The 13,815-nt window shown below is 40.2% G+C and overlaps 2 protein-coding genes across 5 annotated transcripts in view; one reads left to right on the forward strand and one right to left on the reverse strand.

Moving 5' to 3' along the window:
* lars1b (leucyl-tRNA synthetase 1b) overlaps positions 1 to 9,510 on the reverse strand; it is a 38,693-nt gene extending 29,183 nt beyond the window's left edge. The window contains exons 1-9 of the mRNA XM_080434590.1: positions 9,391 to 9,510; positions 8,188 to 8,309; positions 7,979 to 8,066; positions 7,105 to 7,185; positions 6,243 to 6,380; positions 4,968 to 5,129; positions 3,685 to 3,797; positions 3,463 to 3,526; positions 2,273 to 2,361 (exon numbers count right to left, since the gene is read on the reverse strand). Of these exons, the coding sequence (XP_080290716.1) occupies positions 2,273 to 2,361; positions 3,463 to 3,526; positions 3,685 to 3,797; positions 4,968 to 5,129; positions 6,243 to 6,380; positions 7,105 to 7,185; positions 7,979 to 8,066; positions 8,188 to 8,309; positions 9,391 to 9,396 (863 nt within the window). The 5' untranslated portion in view covers positions 9,397 to 9,510. The remainder of the gene's footprint in view (positions 1 to 2,272; positions 2,362 to 3,462; positions 3,527 to 3,684; positions 3,798 to 4,967; positions 5,130 to 6,242; positions 6,381 to 7,104; positions 7,186 to 7,978; positions 8,067 to 8,187; positions 8,310 to 9,390) is intronic.
* Positions 9,511 to 10,029: 519 nt separating this feature from the next.
* Positions 10,030 to 13,815, forward strand: part of rbm27 (RNA binding motif protein 27) — a 33,137-nt gene continuing 29,351 nt past the window's right edge. For all 4 annotated transcript variants that reach the window (XM_080435895.1, XM_080435897.1, XM_080435898.1 and 1 more), the window contains exons 1-2: positions 10,030 to 10,220; positions 12,176 to 12,294. In XM_080435895.1, coding sequence (XP_080292021.1) covers positions 10,162 to 10,220; positions 12,176 to 12,294 — 178 coding nt within the window. In that variant the 5' untranslated portion in view covers positions 10,030 to 10,161. The remainder of the gene's footprint in view (positions 10,221 to 12,175; positions 12,295 to 13,815) is intronic.

Genomic DNA, 13,815 nt, shown 5'->3' on the forward strand with positions numbered 1-13,815 from the left:
CACACAAGCTGTAGCATCCCTATTCTGGGCATGTCACAATAGGTGAACATTCAGCAAAAAAAAGCCGTTCTTCAGAATATAACAGCACGTATAAACGGTTAGAATCTTGTGTATAAATTCATGCATCATTTTCCAGTAATTTACTCAAACATCAATCATCTGACAAGCCTTAAAAGAACATTTAAATGCAGGCTTTTTTTTTCTTCTTTTTTTTTACTGCTGCTGGCTATGTGTAAACATTTGACAAATCAGCTTAACTGAAACCACCAATTGGCATTTCCAAAAACACACAGTAACCATTTTGACAGGTAAACGTAGCTGCAGGTAAAATGGCTTCTGAAGAGGGCCTATAGAGTATATAGCAGAACTGCGCTGTTGTTCTTGATATGCGGTTTGTACTAAAACAAGAATTGCTATATACTGTACAAATACTTGAATTTGATTGTTACTGCCTCTTTAGAAACACAGTAAATTAACTTCACGTAAGCTAGAGCAAAGCTAGTATTGTCAGAGCATATCCTGGAAATAAATCAAAGCTACTACTACCAGAGCAATCCTGAAACTAAATCAATGCTTCCACTATCAGAGCATGTCCTGAAAATAAATCCATGCTAGTACTACTGTCAGAGCATATCCTGAATATAAATCCATGGTTCTACTGTCAGAGCATATCCTCAAAATACATCCATATGACCTAGAAAGCTGAGACCGGAGCAAATAAGGACAAAGTAAAATACATATAATTGTTTTGAATGGTCAGTATTACTTATATTTCTGAAATATTCTTTAACAATGTAAAGGAAAGAATCTTTCTGAATCATCTCCCGAATCCATCCAATGAATGCTATTCCTCTTGAGAAATGTATTGCAGAACAGAGCTCTGCACCTCCAGCAAATTCAAATCAGAATCACATTTCTTTCCTGTGCTCATACATTTTTCATTTCAGCAGTAAACGTGTTATAGTTATTGCACAGCTTGGTTGAATGCTTGATTCTGATTGGGCAATCACAACGTACTATGATGAACAGACTGTTGCTTTGGATAGAGACTGAGGACCTGGATCATATCAATCCAAGGTGCTTGGTTTTTGCTGTATCCAACATGCCGGCCAAATAAACACACATTGTCATTTTACAGCTAAACAGTACACTAAACAATGTCTATAGATGAGAAATAACATAATCATGGTTCCTATTTGATGAGCACTTCCTACCAGAGTTTCACGAGCTGGCCTTGTTGTGCCTGAAGGACCTCATTGGCATTATCTAACTATTTTCTTTACAGTGAGCAATCCAGTGAGCAAATCATTTAAAGAAAATCAATGACATAATGACGTTGTTATAACTTGTGTTAAAGTATTGATTTGTTGGCCTGGGCTGTAGCGTGACGGTCCAGGCACCCTAGGCTGCAATGCCAGCCTGACAGCGTGTCGCGGGTTCGACTCCCGTTCCCGACGACCTTTGCTGCGTGTCACCCCCCATCTCTCTCCCCATTTCCTGTCAGCCTACTTTCCCTATCCCTCTCTAAATAAAGGTATTAAAAAGCCCCAAAAAATATCTATTAGAAAAAGTATTGATTTGTTTTTTAAAGGACCACTTCACCCATTTTCAACCTATCTGCATAAAATTGGTCCTTACTAATGCTCATTATAAATATAATATGGCACTGTTTACGTCTACTCGCTCTGTGAGGAGGGCTGTGGACAGTTCAATAACCTACCAGTGCCTACCAGTGACATCATCAGTAGGCAGGTTTGGTCATTTCAAAGAAGATTCCAAACTTTTTTTATTATTAATGCAAGCTTCTACTTCAGCATGCTGCTAACTTTCCAGGAAGAAAAAGGCTGTAGTTTCTATTAGCTTGGAAACCCCATGGACAATGTCATTGGTAGGGAGGTTTCTGTCCAGTGTCCACAGTCCGCCGATGAGACGCCAAGTGAGTAGACCGAAATTTTGCCATCTTAAAATATAATAACTAATTATTATAAAGATAAGGTTGAAAATGGGTGAAGTGCTCCTTCAAGTAGCTGTGAAATAAGCGGTATAATTGAAAAATGAGCCAGTGACCCCTTCAGGGAGATTAGACCCCTTGCATCACCCTGTCAGGGTTATTTTCTCAATAATGACTGACTCATTGTTCATTATCCCTTACATACTGTGAATCCCTGGCGACGCTTTCACACAGCATTACCTTTTCCCTGCACAGTTGCAGGCAGAATAAGCAGTAATAGCTTTAAAGGCCAATTAAGTGAGAAGGCAAACAGTTTGTTACCTGCTATAGAATACTTTGGTCTTGAATTTCGCTGGGTAGGGCTCAACAATCTTCATCTTGATGAGAGTGTACTCTTGTGGTGCAACTCCCTAGAAATGGAGGGTAGGGGAGGGCGGTGTTACTATCATAGCAGAGCCCAAATCTTTGCCCAGCTTAGTTCCTTTTTCCGCACTATAACAAAAATACAGAATTTGGCAATGGCTAGCTTTTGTGAACATTTTAAAAGTGCTTAGTGGTATGTGGTGGTAAAAACAGAGGCTTCAAGTTGGTGGGTGGTAAATTGGCATTAACAAACCAACACTGTGTTTGCTAACGAAATATCCCATCTAGTGGTAACTGATCAATGAAGCATTTGAAGCAATAGCACCACTACTAAAAGTATATATATGAAGCATTACTCTTCAGATCAACCCCCACCCCTCCACAACCAACCAACCAACCAGTATAACTCAGGCTTTAACCTTGCACACAGAGTCCACATTATTATATTACTTGCAAAACTTTCACCTAACAAAACAAAACGGAGTCATCAAGCAGTGAGGGTGATCGTGTGGTCCTCTAACTTATATAAAAAAAATTAAAAAAGAAGGAATGAAGTATTGGATCCATCCAATCCTGAGAATGAATAAAGGAGGAGAGTTTCACCTGCTGATCAAGAAGCTGTGGAATTATCCCGATCGTTTCAAGGTTTATTTCAGTGGCCAAGTTTGATGCTTTGTTAGCAATACTGGAGCCACAAATTAAAAAGAAAAACGACCAATTTCCGTGACCCGATCGATCCCCAATAGTGGCTGGCAGTAGATGTGCGTGCGTGCACACACAGAGTTTAACTGGCATTTCAAATTGTGTCATCGCACTGGAAAAGTGCACACTAGGCAATGAGGCTTTCCTGAATCCGCAGATATTCAGGGCAGGGCAAGACGATGTGAAAAATGCAGAAAACCTTATCGGACATCTTGTATGACAGATGAAAGTTTTGGAGGCGGTGAGTAAACATGATTGACACAACATGAGATCAGATTAAAAAAATTACGCATGCCAATTTTGGACTCAGTATGGAAGAGCCTTTAGCGTCAGCTGTGCTGATTCCGCTGCTGTGTGTCAAACTTCCGAACCCATCAATAGCCGACAGACATTACTGTTACCACCCGCAAACTAGAAACCAGAGTTACAGTCCACAGTTGCAGTACCTCTCCAGTCTGCCTGTCATGGTCCATGCACGGCTGTCCATCCTTGGGCGAGTAGATGGTGTACCTGCAGAGGGTTAGTGAATGGCAAAGCCTTCAGAAATACATAATTCGCCACATTTAACACAATGTGTCGCCACAAGTTCTAAGCTTGGCAAAGAAATGTACAGGGTACAATTGACGATAGAGAAAAAGTAATAAGACACAAATGTCTTATTATCTGACCTTTTGCCAAACTTGATCTTCCCCCTCTCCTTTAGAGTCATGAACTGCCATCTGACGAAGGAATCATAGAAGGGGTTGACATCTGTGGTGATGAATGAACGCCTCCAATCCACCTGAGAGAAGCATAACATGATGTTATTCAGCTGAGGAGGACAAGTAACCCGTTATCAATTTATTATAGCAATGGTGTTTTTTCACCAATTTCAGCTTAAGTTTTATGTCTCGTCTCCCTCTACTGACAGAGAGAGGTAATTGCAACAATGTCCAAACTACAATAAAGACATGTTATCTGTTGTCCAATCCGGTGCAACGTCTGCTTCAAAAAACTTTACATTGACATCATCAACTAGTACGTGTCCTACCCAACACCAGGGTCTACATTTCTCAATTTAAGAGTAGGGGGACCACTTCCAAACATGTGCTAGTTATATTGTATTACTATTAACATATTCTACCATACATACTGGTTAAATTATTATGTTGTATTCATTAAAATAAGTCCTGGGACCTGGATTATAGTTTTAACTGAAACAAAACACGACTTTCAGCAAAGGACTCTGTTATTATTACCAATTAGAAAGTGGTAATGTATTGCAACGAAGTGATGATAAAACTCAGTGGAAAGAAATATTGAAAAAAATAAGGAGGCACATACTTTTGAAGCTTCAAATTACATCCTCGAATAGGGATGAATAATTAGTATAATAAAAAAGTCAAATACTGGCTAAGTAGGCTAATCAGTTCAGTGATGAAAGTACACATCACTGAAATATACACATTTCTAATATTAACAGAAATCTAAATGTTAATGCTTTTCTTTGTTCCAAATATATAATACAGTTAATGACTTGTGTTTTTCATTGCTGGGTAAACATAGCTCCACTCATATTTTCCCACTACACCAAATCTCTTACCTGAAAACAACTGATTTACAAGCTCACGTGTAGCAAACGCTACACAATGTGAGCTTGTAGATGATCTGCTATTTTTGCTAGAATAGGGACAATAGGGTTCATGTGGGTAATATGCAGCACACTCAGCACTTTGGTCAACTATGGTTGTTTTTAAATGTGCTTCATCAATAGAATTGGCCTGACTATAATAGTTCTCCTCAGCAGTGTGTAGCTGGAAGCGGTCTTTTTCAACTGCACACAGAAGCACAGTGACTTTACAATGTGTATTCACTATACACATATTTGCTAACCAAAGCTCATAAGAAGAAGCACATTATACTGAAATGTTAAGGTTTCATGAAGGTCTGTTGGACACCAGTAGTCACTTACCTTGACCCCCATGTCTTTGAGGTCTTTGATGGCCAGAGGAGGAAAGTAGTCCAGCCAGTGTTCAGCGTGGGCAAACTTGACAATGTCTTTGTCCGCCAGCCCGAGGGATTTCATTATGTCCCACTGGAACTTGGAGCCGCCAGCCTTGGCTGCTGCTTTACTCTGACAGAACCAGAGAGAACACAAGAGAATGGTATTGAGAACAATGCAAATTGGATATACTTGGCATGCCTGGCATGCTGCTTCGGAGACAGAAAGGGGACAACGCGGATGAATGCACAAAATGCTGTGTTGAAATAGCTGTCAATGCTTATTAAAGCCTACAAGGGTTACCAGATTGGTTTTCCACACCAGATTAATTCAGAGAGTGTCAGGTACATTGTTTGATCACACAAAGTATATTAAACTGACTTTCACAAGTCTTCTCTGCAAATATAAACTCTGTGATTGATTTTGTCCTATTCGCCCACTGACAAGAGTCTTTGTACGTGAAAAGTGTCCATGCACAACCATTTTAGAGAGTTGAGCTAATAACATATAATATGGCGACTATGGGAACAGTCATGTAAGGTCACCATTCCATATTCATCTTGATATGTAAGAACCTTGGTATTTTGTATGGTCACATGGGTACATTCACCACCAGATAGTAGACACCCTATCCAGAACCAAAAAAAAAAATGTGTTTACATGAGGTTTTCAGAAGTGTAATAAAAGTAGACTAGACCAGTGGTTCCCAAACTTTTAGCTCAAGACCCGACCCAAAAGAGAAATTAAACGTTTGCCTGGGACTACTAGTGGACACAAACTAGTGAAAATAACAGATCTACAAGCTCACAACGTTGTGAGCTTGTAGATCTGCTATTTTCATTACTCCTTATTTATGGAAATTATTATTTTTTTCATTTTAATCATGAAATACTTTTAAAAAATGTTGGAATTGTTCTTAATTGTATTAAAGTTTTGGTCCGCGACCCAAATATGGGTCCCGACCCACTGTTTGGGAAACAATGGACTAGAGTAGACAACAAAAACAAAACATACACAGTGTCCCAACATTGTACAGCAGAGAACCTTTATTACTAATGACTGAATTTTTTACGGTGTCACACAAGAATAGTGAAAATATCTGCTATTCTCTCTCATTTTCAAATCTTTGGAAATCTTTTTGCAGATTTTCACCTATAATGACAATATAGGGACGACAGGTTGAAAGTGGTTAACAAACCTATAATTGTTGTAACTACTGATGATTATCTTGCTGTTCAATCTCACCTTCTTGCTCTTGGCCTTGTCCTTGATGATGATTTCATCAGCAAACTTGGGCTTCTCTTCCTCCTCTTCCTCCTCATCTGGGAACTGTGGAGGGTTTCCATACACCTCCATCTCTCTCTTCAGCTTGTCTGAACAGGCCTGGGTACATGAGAAGATGGAGATCAAGAGAGCCACGAGGAAAAGTCGTTAGTAGTGTTAGGGAATTGGAGATGGCCATAAATTAAAGTACCAAAGTACTGCCCTGAGGGTGATTTTGTTTTCTAGTGACACAAGTATATTGTATAGCTGATATCAAATTAATTAATAATATGTCAAGGCCAAAAGGATCAAACATTGCCAATACAACTGTTCTCAACTATACAGTATGAATTATAGTGAATTAATAATTGAATGAATGGTTTGTTTTCCTGTTTGAAAACCTTTTTTTAATGTAAACCTCATCTAGCCAGGCTGGTGTGTTAAGAATATACCAATCACAACATAGAGACATATTAAATTTACTGTCATACTCTAGGTCATAGGAAAAAAGTTATGAATTGTTTTGATGCTTTGTGACTAATCATGCCATGGCTTTATTATTTATTAACTTTTTTTTTATTCATCAACACTTACTGCGGAGTTTCAGAAAGATATCACCAAGGCACTCCATCTTGCATATAAAATAGCTATTACTTGATTCAAACTACTGGACCACAACGATGACAGTCCAGAAGGTAACAATGTTAATGATTACTTTATAAGTCAATACACCACAGTATTATTCCTTTGAGGCTGTTAAAAGCCAAGGAGTTTTAAACTATTACTATTTTTTAGTACACCTACAGTATTGTGACTATGCAGTGGAGTGAAAGATAAGACTCACTTTGATGGGCATTCCTGTGCAATGCAGCCCAAATGGAAAGAGACATTGCTTCCCTTTCATACGCTGGTATCCAACACCAAACTGTAGAGCATAAGAGGCATACAGTTTAGAATAGAGTGAATCCACATGAGTCAACATGAGCAGATGTGTCTAATCTACCAGCATCTCCAACAAGTTACAGACAATCGGAAGCAGATACTGACTAGTAGTGGATGGAAATTATAGTCTTTTGTTGCCTGCCTGAAAGCTACAATCCGGGACTTATTTAAAAGAATATGTATGGTAGAGCAGGGTTTGCTTTGTAAAAAACAACATTTTCTTATATGTACCTTAGGCCCTATATACAGTACGTTGTTGTACGGCAAATAGCAAAAATAGCATGCGGTACAAATAACAAAAATAGCCTATATACACATTGGTGTGACTTTTACATCACTTGACAACAAGGCAGGCGTTGAGGCTCGTGAGGTCAATGGCCTTGAGGGTCGAAAAGCACGCTGTCTGAGTTGGCAAGCCGTGGAGGATGGAATATGTTATCACCCGTTTCCAAATTGCACAGAGTACTTGAAAATGACATGCACATTAGGCTACCCAAAGGGAGTGCAGCATAGCCATAGCCAATGAAAACGATCAGAGTGTGGTTTGCAGAATAATTTTATAATAATAAAATAATAATTATTTGTTGGAGGGAATAGCATACACGCAGATTGGAAACGAGAAGCGCTGTCATCTTGATTGTCCTTCAGACACCATTAAAATGGCCTCTCTCCATCAGGGGAGGGAGACGGCGGACATAAAACTTAATTGGAAAGTAGTTTGTGCAGGTGTGCTGTGGGATTATGAATCATTGTAAATCGATCGTAAGTGACCTTACCTCGCACTTGGACATACTGAATGTGTGGCCTAGATGCAGTCTTCCATTCATGTATGGGTAGGGGAAGGTGACAAGGTACTTATTTTTGCTGTGGTACACAAAAACAAGTGAATAAAAAATGCAACGGTTAGACCACCAGGGGTTGAAATATAAGAAACAGCATAAGAAATATAGCTGCTATCTAAACACTAAACAGCTAGTATAATTACTTTGTGCTTTCTCCAATAGTGGTTGGTGCATCACACTCAAAAGTCTTCTCCTGTTCCCATTTCTGCTGGATCTCCAGCTCGATCTTCCTCAAAAAGTCCAACTTCGCTGTACCCTTCCGCTCCTAACATGCAGAGGTGAGGGCGGAATTGAAATCAGCATGGTAAGGAGTAAGCACAATCCCTCAGTCGTCTCCACCAGAAATACCCATTCCCCAGATACTTTATAAGTCAAAAGCCTGCTCAGATAATAGAATACACAGTACATTTGTACACTCTCAGTTATATTAACTGATGATTTTCCATTGTAGAATAGCACAGAACAGCTATGGCTTTAAAGCTAAAAACAACAAGTCACATTATCATAAAACTCGATGGTTTTCATAGTTTGCTCCGGGGACCCCTAGCTGCAAGCAACTTAGATATTATCTGCATCGAAAAATCATGGCTGCATGGAGTTTATTGCCAGAAAGTTGCTCATAACATGATAACGGTGGATTTAATATTTTATTTTTTAAACAAAGTCTTGACAGAGACAAAGAAGATAACCCATGCTGTCCGAGGTGCAATATGTGTGAGTTTATCGCCATTCAATACAATCAGAGATAGGACTTTTCTGTTTCATGTATGGGCTGTCAATGCTGCTACTTAGATGCAGCCATGGATGCTTGAGGAGGAGGTCCCCATGCAAAATGAGTAGTTTAATTGAATTATTTCACTTGAAACTATTGTAATACAAGAACAATACATGTATGAGTAATGTATGCATAATGTAAACTGTATTCAATATGTTTCAGTATCACCACCACTATGTTTTTCATGTGAAATTATGACATTTACTTAAATGTATCAAGCATAATATGAAAGTCAATTTGGGGGTCCATGTCATGATAAAGTTAGAAAACCCCAGAGATAGTAAAACAGTTCAGTTATTATTATTACACACATGCTCTGCATGTAGCCTTGGATCAAGACTATCATGGATGTATTTAATCAATGTTGATATTTTTATAAATATAAAAAAAATCTATGATAGTCTTGATCCAAGGCTAGCTCTGCATCCATCTGTCCAGCTGCTGCAGCAGAGCTAACGTTGGCTAGCTAAGTTAGCATGCAATGTTATGTTAAAGACTACAACCACATGGCTACACGTCAACTCAACACGTTTGGGAGTGGCAGGTGATGACATGGCTGGCTGCGACCTACCGTCATTTTTATTCTGAAACGTTGAGTTACTTTGCTGTCGTTTTAATTCACACACACAAGAAGAGCCAACAGTTGTAGTGAGAAACCCACGCGATGGCAGGCAGCAGACACCGGTACTCTGGTCGGCTGATGACATCTATCTACGGGGCAAAGCCCACACGCATTGATTTCTGGGAAATGTAGTGCATGCTTGTGTACACATTTTTGTTGCCCTCCCCAACGAAACCGCCGTTATTATTGTTGTATATATTTTTTTTTTGTAAATGTTTTTTCAAATTTAAATGTTTCGTTATTTATTTATTTATTTATTTATTTATTTATTTATTTATTTATTAGTATTATTATTAAGCTCACAACGCGTCGCTTTGTGTCGTGTTGTGGGCGAGTAGAGCGGCTATTTTCATTACTTCGTAAACTTAAAAAAATATATATGTATTTATGGAAATTATTCGATTTTATTTATCAAATACTTTTGAAAGATTTTCGAATTGAGAAGGAGAATGATGTACAGGGGGGGGGGGCGACATTGCATCGGCGTTGCGACAGCGCCGCTCTCGTTACCATGCCGACGATGCCGTAAATCGCCTCGTCCCGACCTGACTGACTGACTGACTACTGCTGCAAAGTGAAGAAGAAGAAGCAACGAACGAAGGCCTCTCTCTCTCGCTCTCTCTCACTCTCTTGCTGAAGCTTCAACATTTATCCCTACAGATGAAGAGAGAAGGATTCACACTGTTATAGTCTCTCTCCCCCTCGAACCCACACACCACGATGATCATAGACAACGTGGACGCTCTGAAGTCGTGGCTGGCCAAACTCCTGGAGCCTATGTGAGTTTAATAGCAGCATGCTAAGTGATGATGCCTCTCTAGAATGAACCGCTAGCCTGTTAGCCTAGCCATGCTAGTAGCCAGTGGGACTGTCTGTGTGAGTGATGCGGTTGGTATTAATGAACCAACCGTTAGCCTGTGTTGGCCATGCTATCAGCAGCAGCTGCTGCTGCTGCTAGCCAGCCACAGCAAGACAGCCGTGTGTGTGCGTGTGAGAGAGAGTGTTGGCACATTAAATCCACGAATTCGTCCACTGTTGGCACAGACAGCCTGGCCCGGTTCCAAGTCACTTTTTATAATGTAAAAGTTGCATAACCGGTGCAGTTTGCGGTGTAAAACTGTCGTCCCAGGTTGTTGGTTTAGTTAGCAGCACTATCAGAGGTTTGTGTGTGTGTGTGTGTGTGTGTGTGTGTGTGTGTGTGTGTGTGTGCGCAGCCTGGTGCTGCTGCTGCTTGCAGGGGTGATGTTCACGTAAGCTTCATGCTGTCACTGTTTACTGAACTCTGAGGGCCTCACAGAGACACCACTCATGTTTTACAGGTGTTTAAGTGCATCATCTGGGGACCAGGTGACACATCTGGAGGATTGTGCACAGCAGTGGTTCTCAAACTTCTTAATGTCAAGGACCCCCATAACTCTTGAGAGTGTACAAAAGTTTGTACACTTTCTGAGTTACATACTTGTAAGGGTCTATTTGGAGCCCTCTCAAGGAACCCAGAGAGTCCCTGGACCCCACTTTGAGAACCACTGGTGCACAGTAACATCCCCAGAGCTCATGTAACTCTTGAGTGTACAAAATGTAACCAAAATGGACCCGTTGAGGGTCCATTTGGTTACATTGTTTGTACACACTCTGAGTTACAAATGGATACTTTTTAACGCTGAGATTGCTACAGTATTGTTGAATGAATTGAGACATTGTATGTTTTCCAGTAGGTTTGTGATGGACATCTAGAGTTGCGCAACAATGGCATCTATGATCTGGCTATGTCCTGTTGACAGTTTGTTTTAACAAGTCACCATAGTGACAAAGTCCCCTCTCCCCCGTCTCTATCAATTAACAACTAATTCTTTCTTTGTCAACTAATGGTCTTAGGAATTTGTCAACTAGTAATGGAGTTGTTGATTTGTAATCAACCAATCTGTACTTTTGAGTTTGCTGCATACAATCATGCAGAGACCAACCTTTTAAGGTTGGTGTCTTGGTGAGGTTGATGTTCTAATGTTGATTTAGCAATGGCTAAATAGACTGGTAGAATTAAAAGGTTAGTCTTTGTCGACAAAGATCAAGCCGACCAATTCATCGACTATGAGGGAACCGTCAATTAAATGACATAACTAAGTGGCTTTCAAACCTTTTCATTTCAAAGGCCCACAGTTTACTACTGTATGCATTAGACCCCTGTACACTTAGTTACCAATCGTTTAGCTGGGGACCCCCTAGAAACCCCTCAAGGACCCCTTGACTGGTGGGTCCCCGGACCCCACTTTGAGAACCACTGACTTAGAGTTGAGAAGCCAATCTATTTCATTGTATTTTTTAAATATGTATTTTTGGCATTTTCATGCTTTATTCAGACTGATACAGTGAAGAGATAAATAGGAAATGCAGACCGAGAGTAGGGGAGTCATGACCATGCAGCAACTGGTCCCGCCTGCCGGGAATCAAACCACGTACTTGCCGTCAGGCATCAGAGCCCTTGTGGTATGCAGTCTAATCACTTGGATATTGGGTTGTCCCAAGAAGCCCATCTTAACCACTTAAACCCTCTATTCTTAGTGAAACTGACCTGGGTCCGTTCTTTTCCCATCTACACCAAGTCTCTTCGCCAGAAATGGCAAATCCACAATCCCACAACGTGAGCTTGTAGATCTGCAATTTTTTGGCGAATGTTCCCCCCCAGAATTGGGGTTCAATTTGTTGAGTAGAACTGATGATGTGTGTTGCTCCACAGATGTGATGCGGACCCCTCTGCCTTAGCCAACTATGTTGTGGCTCTCGTGAAGAAGGACAAGCCTGAGAAAGATCTGAAAGCTCTCTGTGCTGACCAACTTGACGTCTTCCTTCAGAAAGGTAAAGACTGTATACGGTTTTGTCGACTAGTGAATGTCCGAAACATTGTACACAACTCTGATTCTCTGACAACTGATTATTTTAATTTTTTTAAGGATGCACGATTAATCGGTCGTCCTATCAGTATCAGCAATATCAGCCTTAAAAATGCAATATCGAACCGATATCCAAAATTATATATTGGTCTTAGCCGATATTTAATTTAGTCATATTTGAATGTGAAGCTGTAAAAGCCTTGCGATGATGAAGGCTTCAGATTCCTCAGTATTTTCTGTGGAAGGGTCCACCTGTAGAGAAAATAATAGCAAACCAGTTGGATTGTTTTTAATTACATTACAGTTGTTTGAACTAATATGTGCACCAGTAGGCCTAATAAATCTTTTTTGGAAGTCTGAATCTGCATCCAGAATCACAGTTACTGTACAACTGGTGTAAGGAAAAACCCTACTGGAAACTTGTATTGCAATATCGGAATCGGTCGATTTGACCATGCAATTTATAAGTAATCTGATATCGGCCAAAATCTCAATATTGTGCAGCCACAGTAAACAAACTCTTCCTTTCCTCAAGGCCATAGCCTACTTTATATAATACAGCGGTGCATTTACATGATGCTGAAAGACTAGCCTGGAATCCAGACTGAGTCGCTGCGTTTTTCTTTAGTTTTCACTGCTCTTCTCAGTCTGGTACTCTTCATAATGTGAAAGGGCCGGGTTCTGACACCAGGGAGCTGAGGATTCTGATTGATCTGTGGGTCGGGACCACAGACCAGAGTCTTCCAATGTAAAATTCACTATCCAATCAGCAATGCCATGCCTACCTAACAGGTGACGTTAGGAAATCGGGCTCAAATGGAAGCTCTCAGACGAAGAAAAGTGCAGTAAAAAAAACACCCAAAAAAAAGCAGTGACCTGGATTCCAAGACATCATCTCCCAGTGTGTCAGCTGCCTGTTGTTTCAGAGTTACTGTAAATATTTTACTTTTTCCCTGTGAGACTCGCCTCATTCATACCTCTGACCTGTTCCCCTTTTATGAGACAATGCACAGCCTAAAGGCCAGACCGCACCAATGCAACTATTCGCAACTCTTTGCAACAAGATAGTTTTAAGGCCAGTCCACACCATTTTTTAGCAAAACTAAACAATAAAAGCCTGGAGATCGAGGCTAGTGTGGACTGGCCTTAACCCATTTAGGGCGGGAACCCCTATTTGTGACTATACCTTTCAAGACGGGAACCCCATTTGGGGTGCTTGTTGCTATGTACAGTACATAGCAACATAATTGTTTTGTCATTTTTAAAAAAAATATTTGAAGTTTTTCGGAAAACTTAGGTCAGGATTTAGGAGACGTTTTTAGAATCGGCCTCAGGTCTAAATGGGTTTAGAGGATCAGGTAATAAGGCAGTATTTAGTTGGTTGTAATACGTTATATAATAGTTATAAAGGCCAAACAATTGAAGCACTCGATCCTTTACCCCCCCATTGGAACAACTTGCTTAAGCAATTCAAACACACTTCTTA

Source organism: Gymnoscopelus braueri, assembly GCF_963280865.1.
Source record: "Gymnoscopelus braueri genome assembly, chromosome: 8".
In the NCBI taxonomy this organism is placed as follows: domain Eukaryota; kingdom Metazoa; phylum Chordata; class Actinopteri; order Myctophiformes; family Myctophidae; genus Gymnoscopelus; species Gymnoscopelus braueri.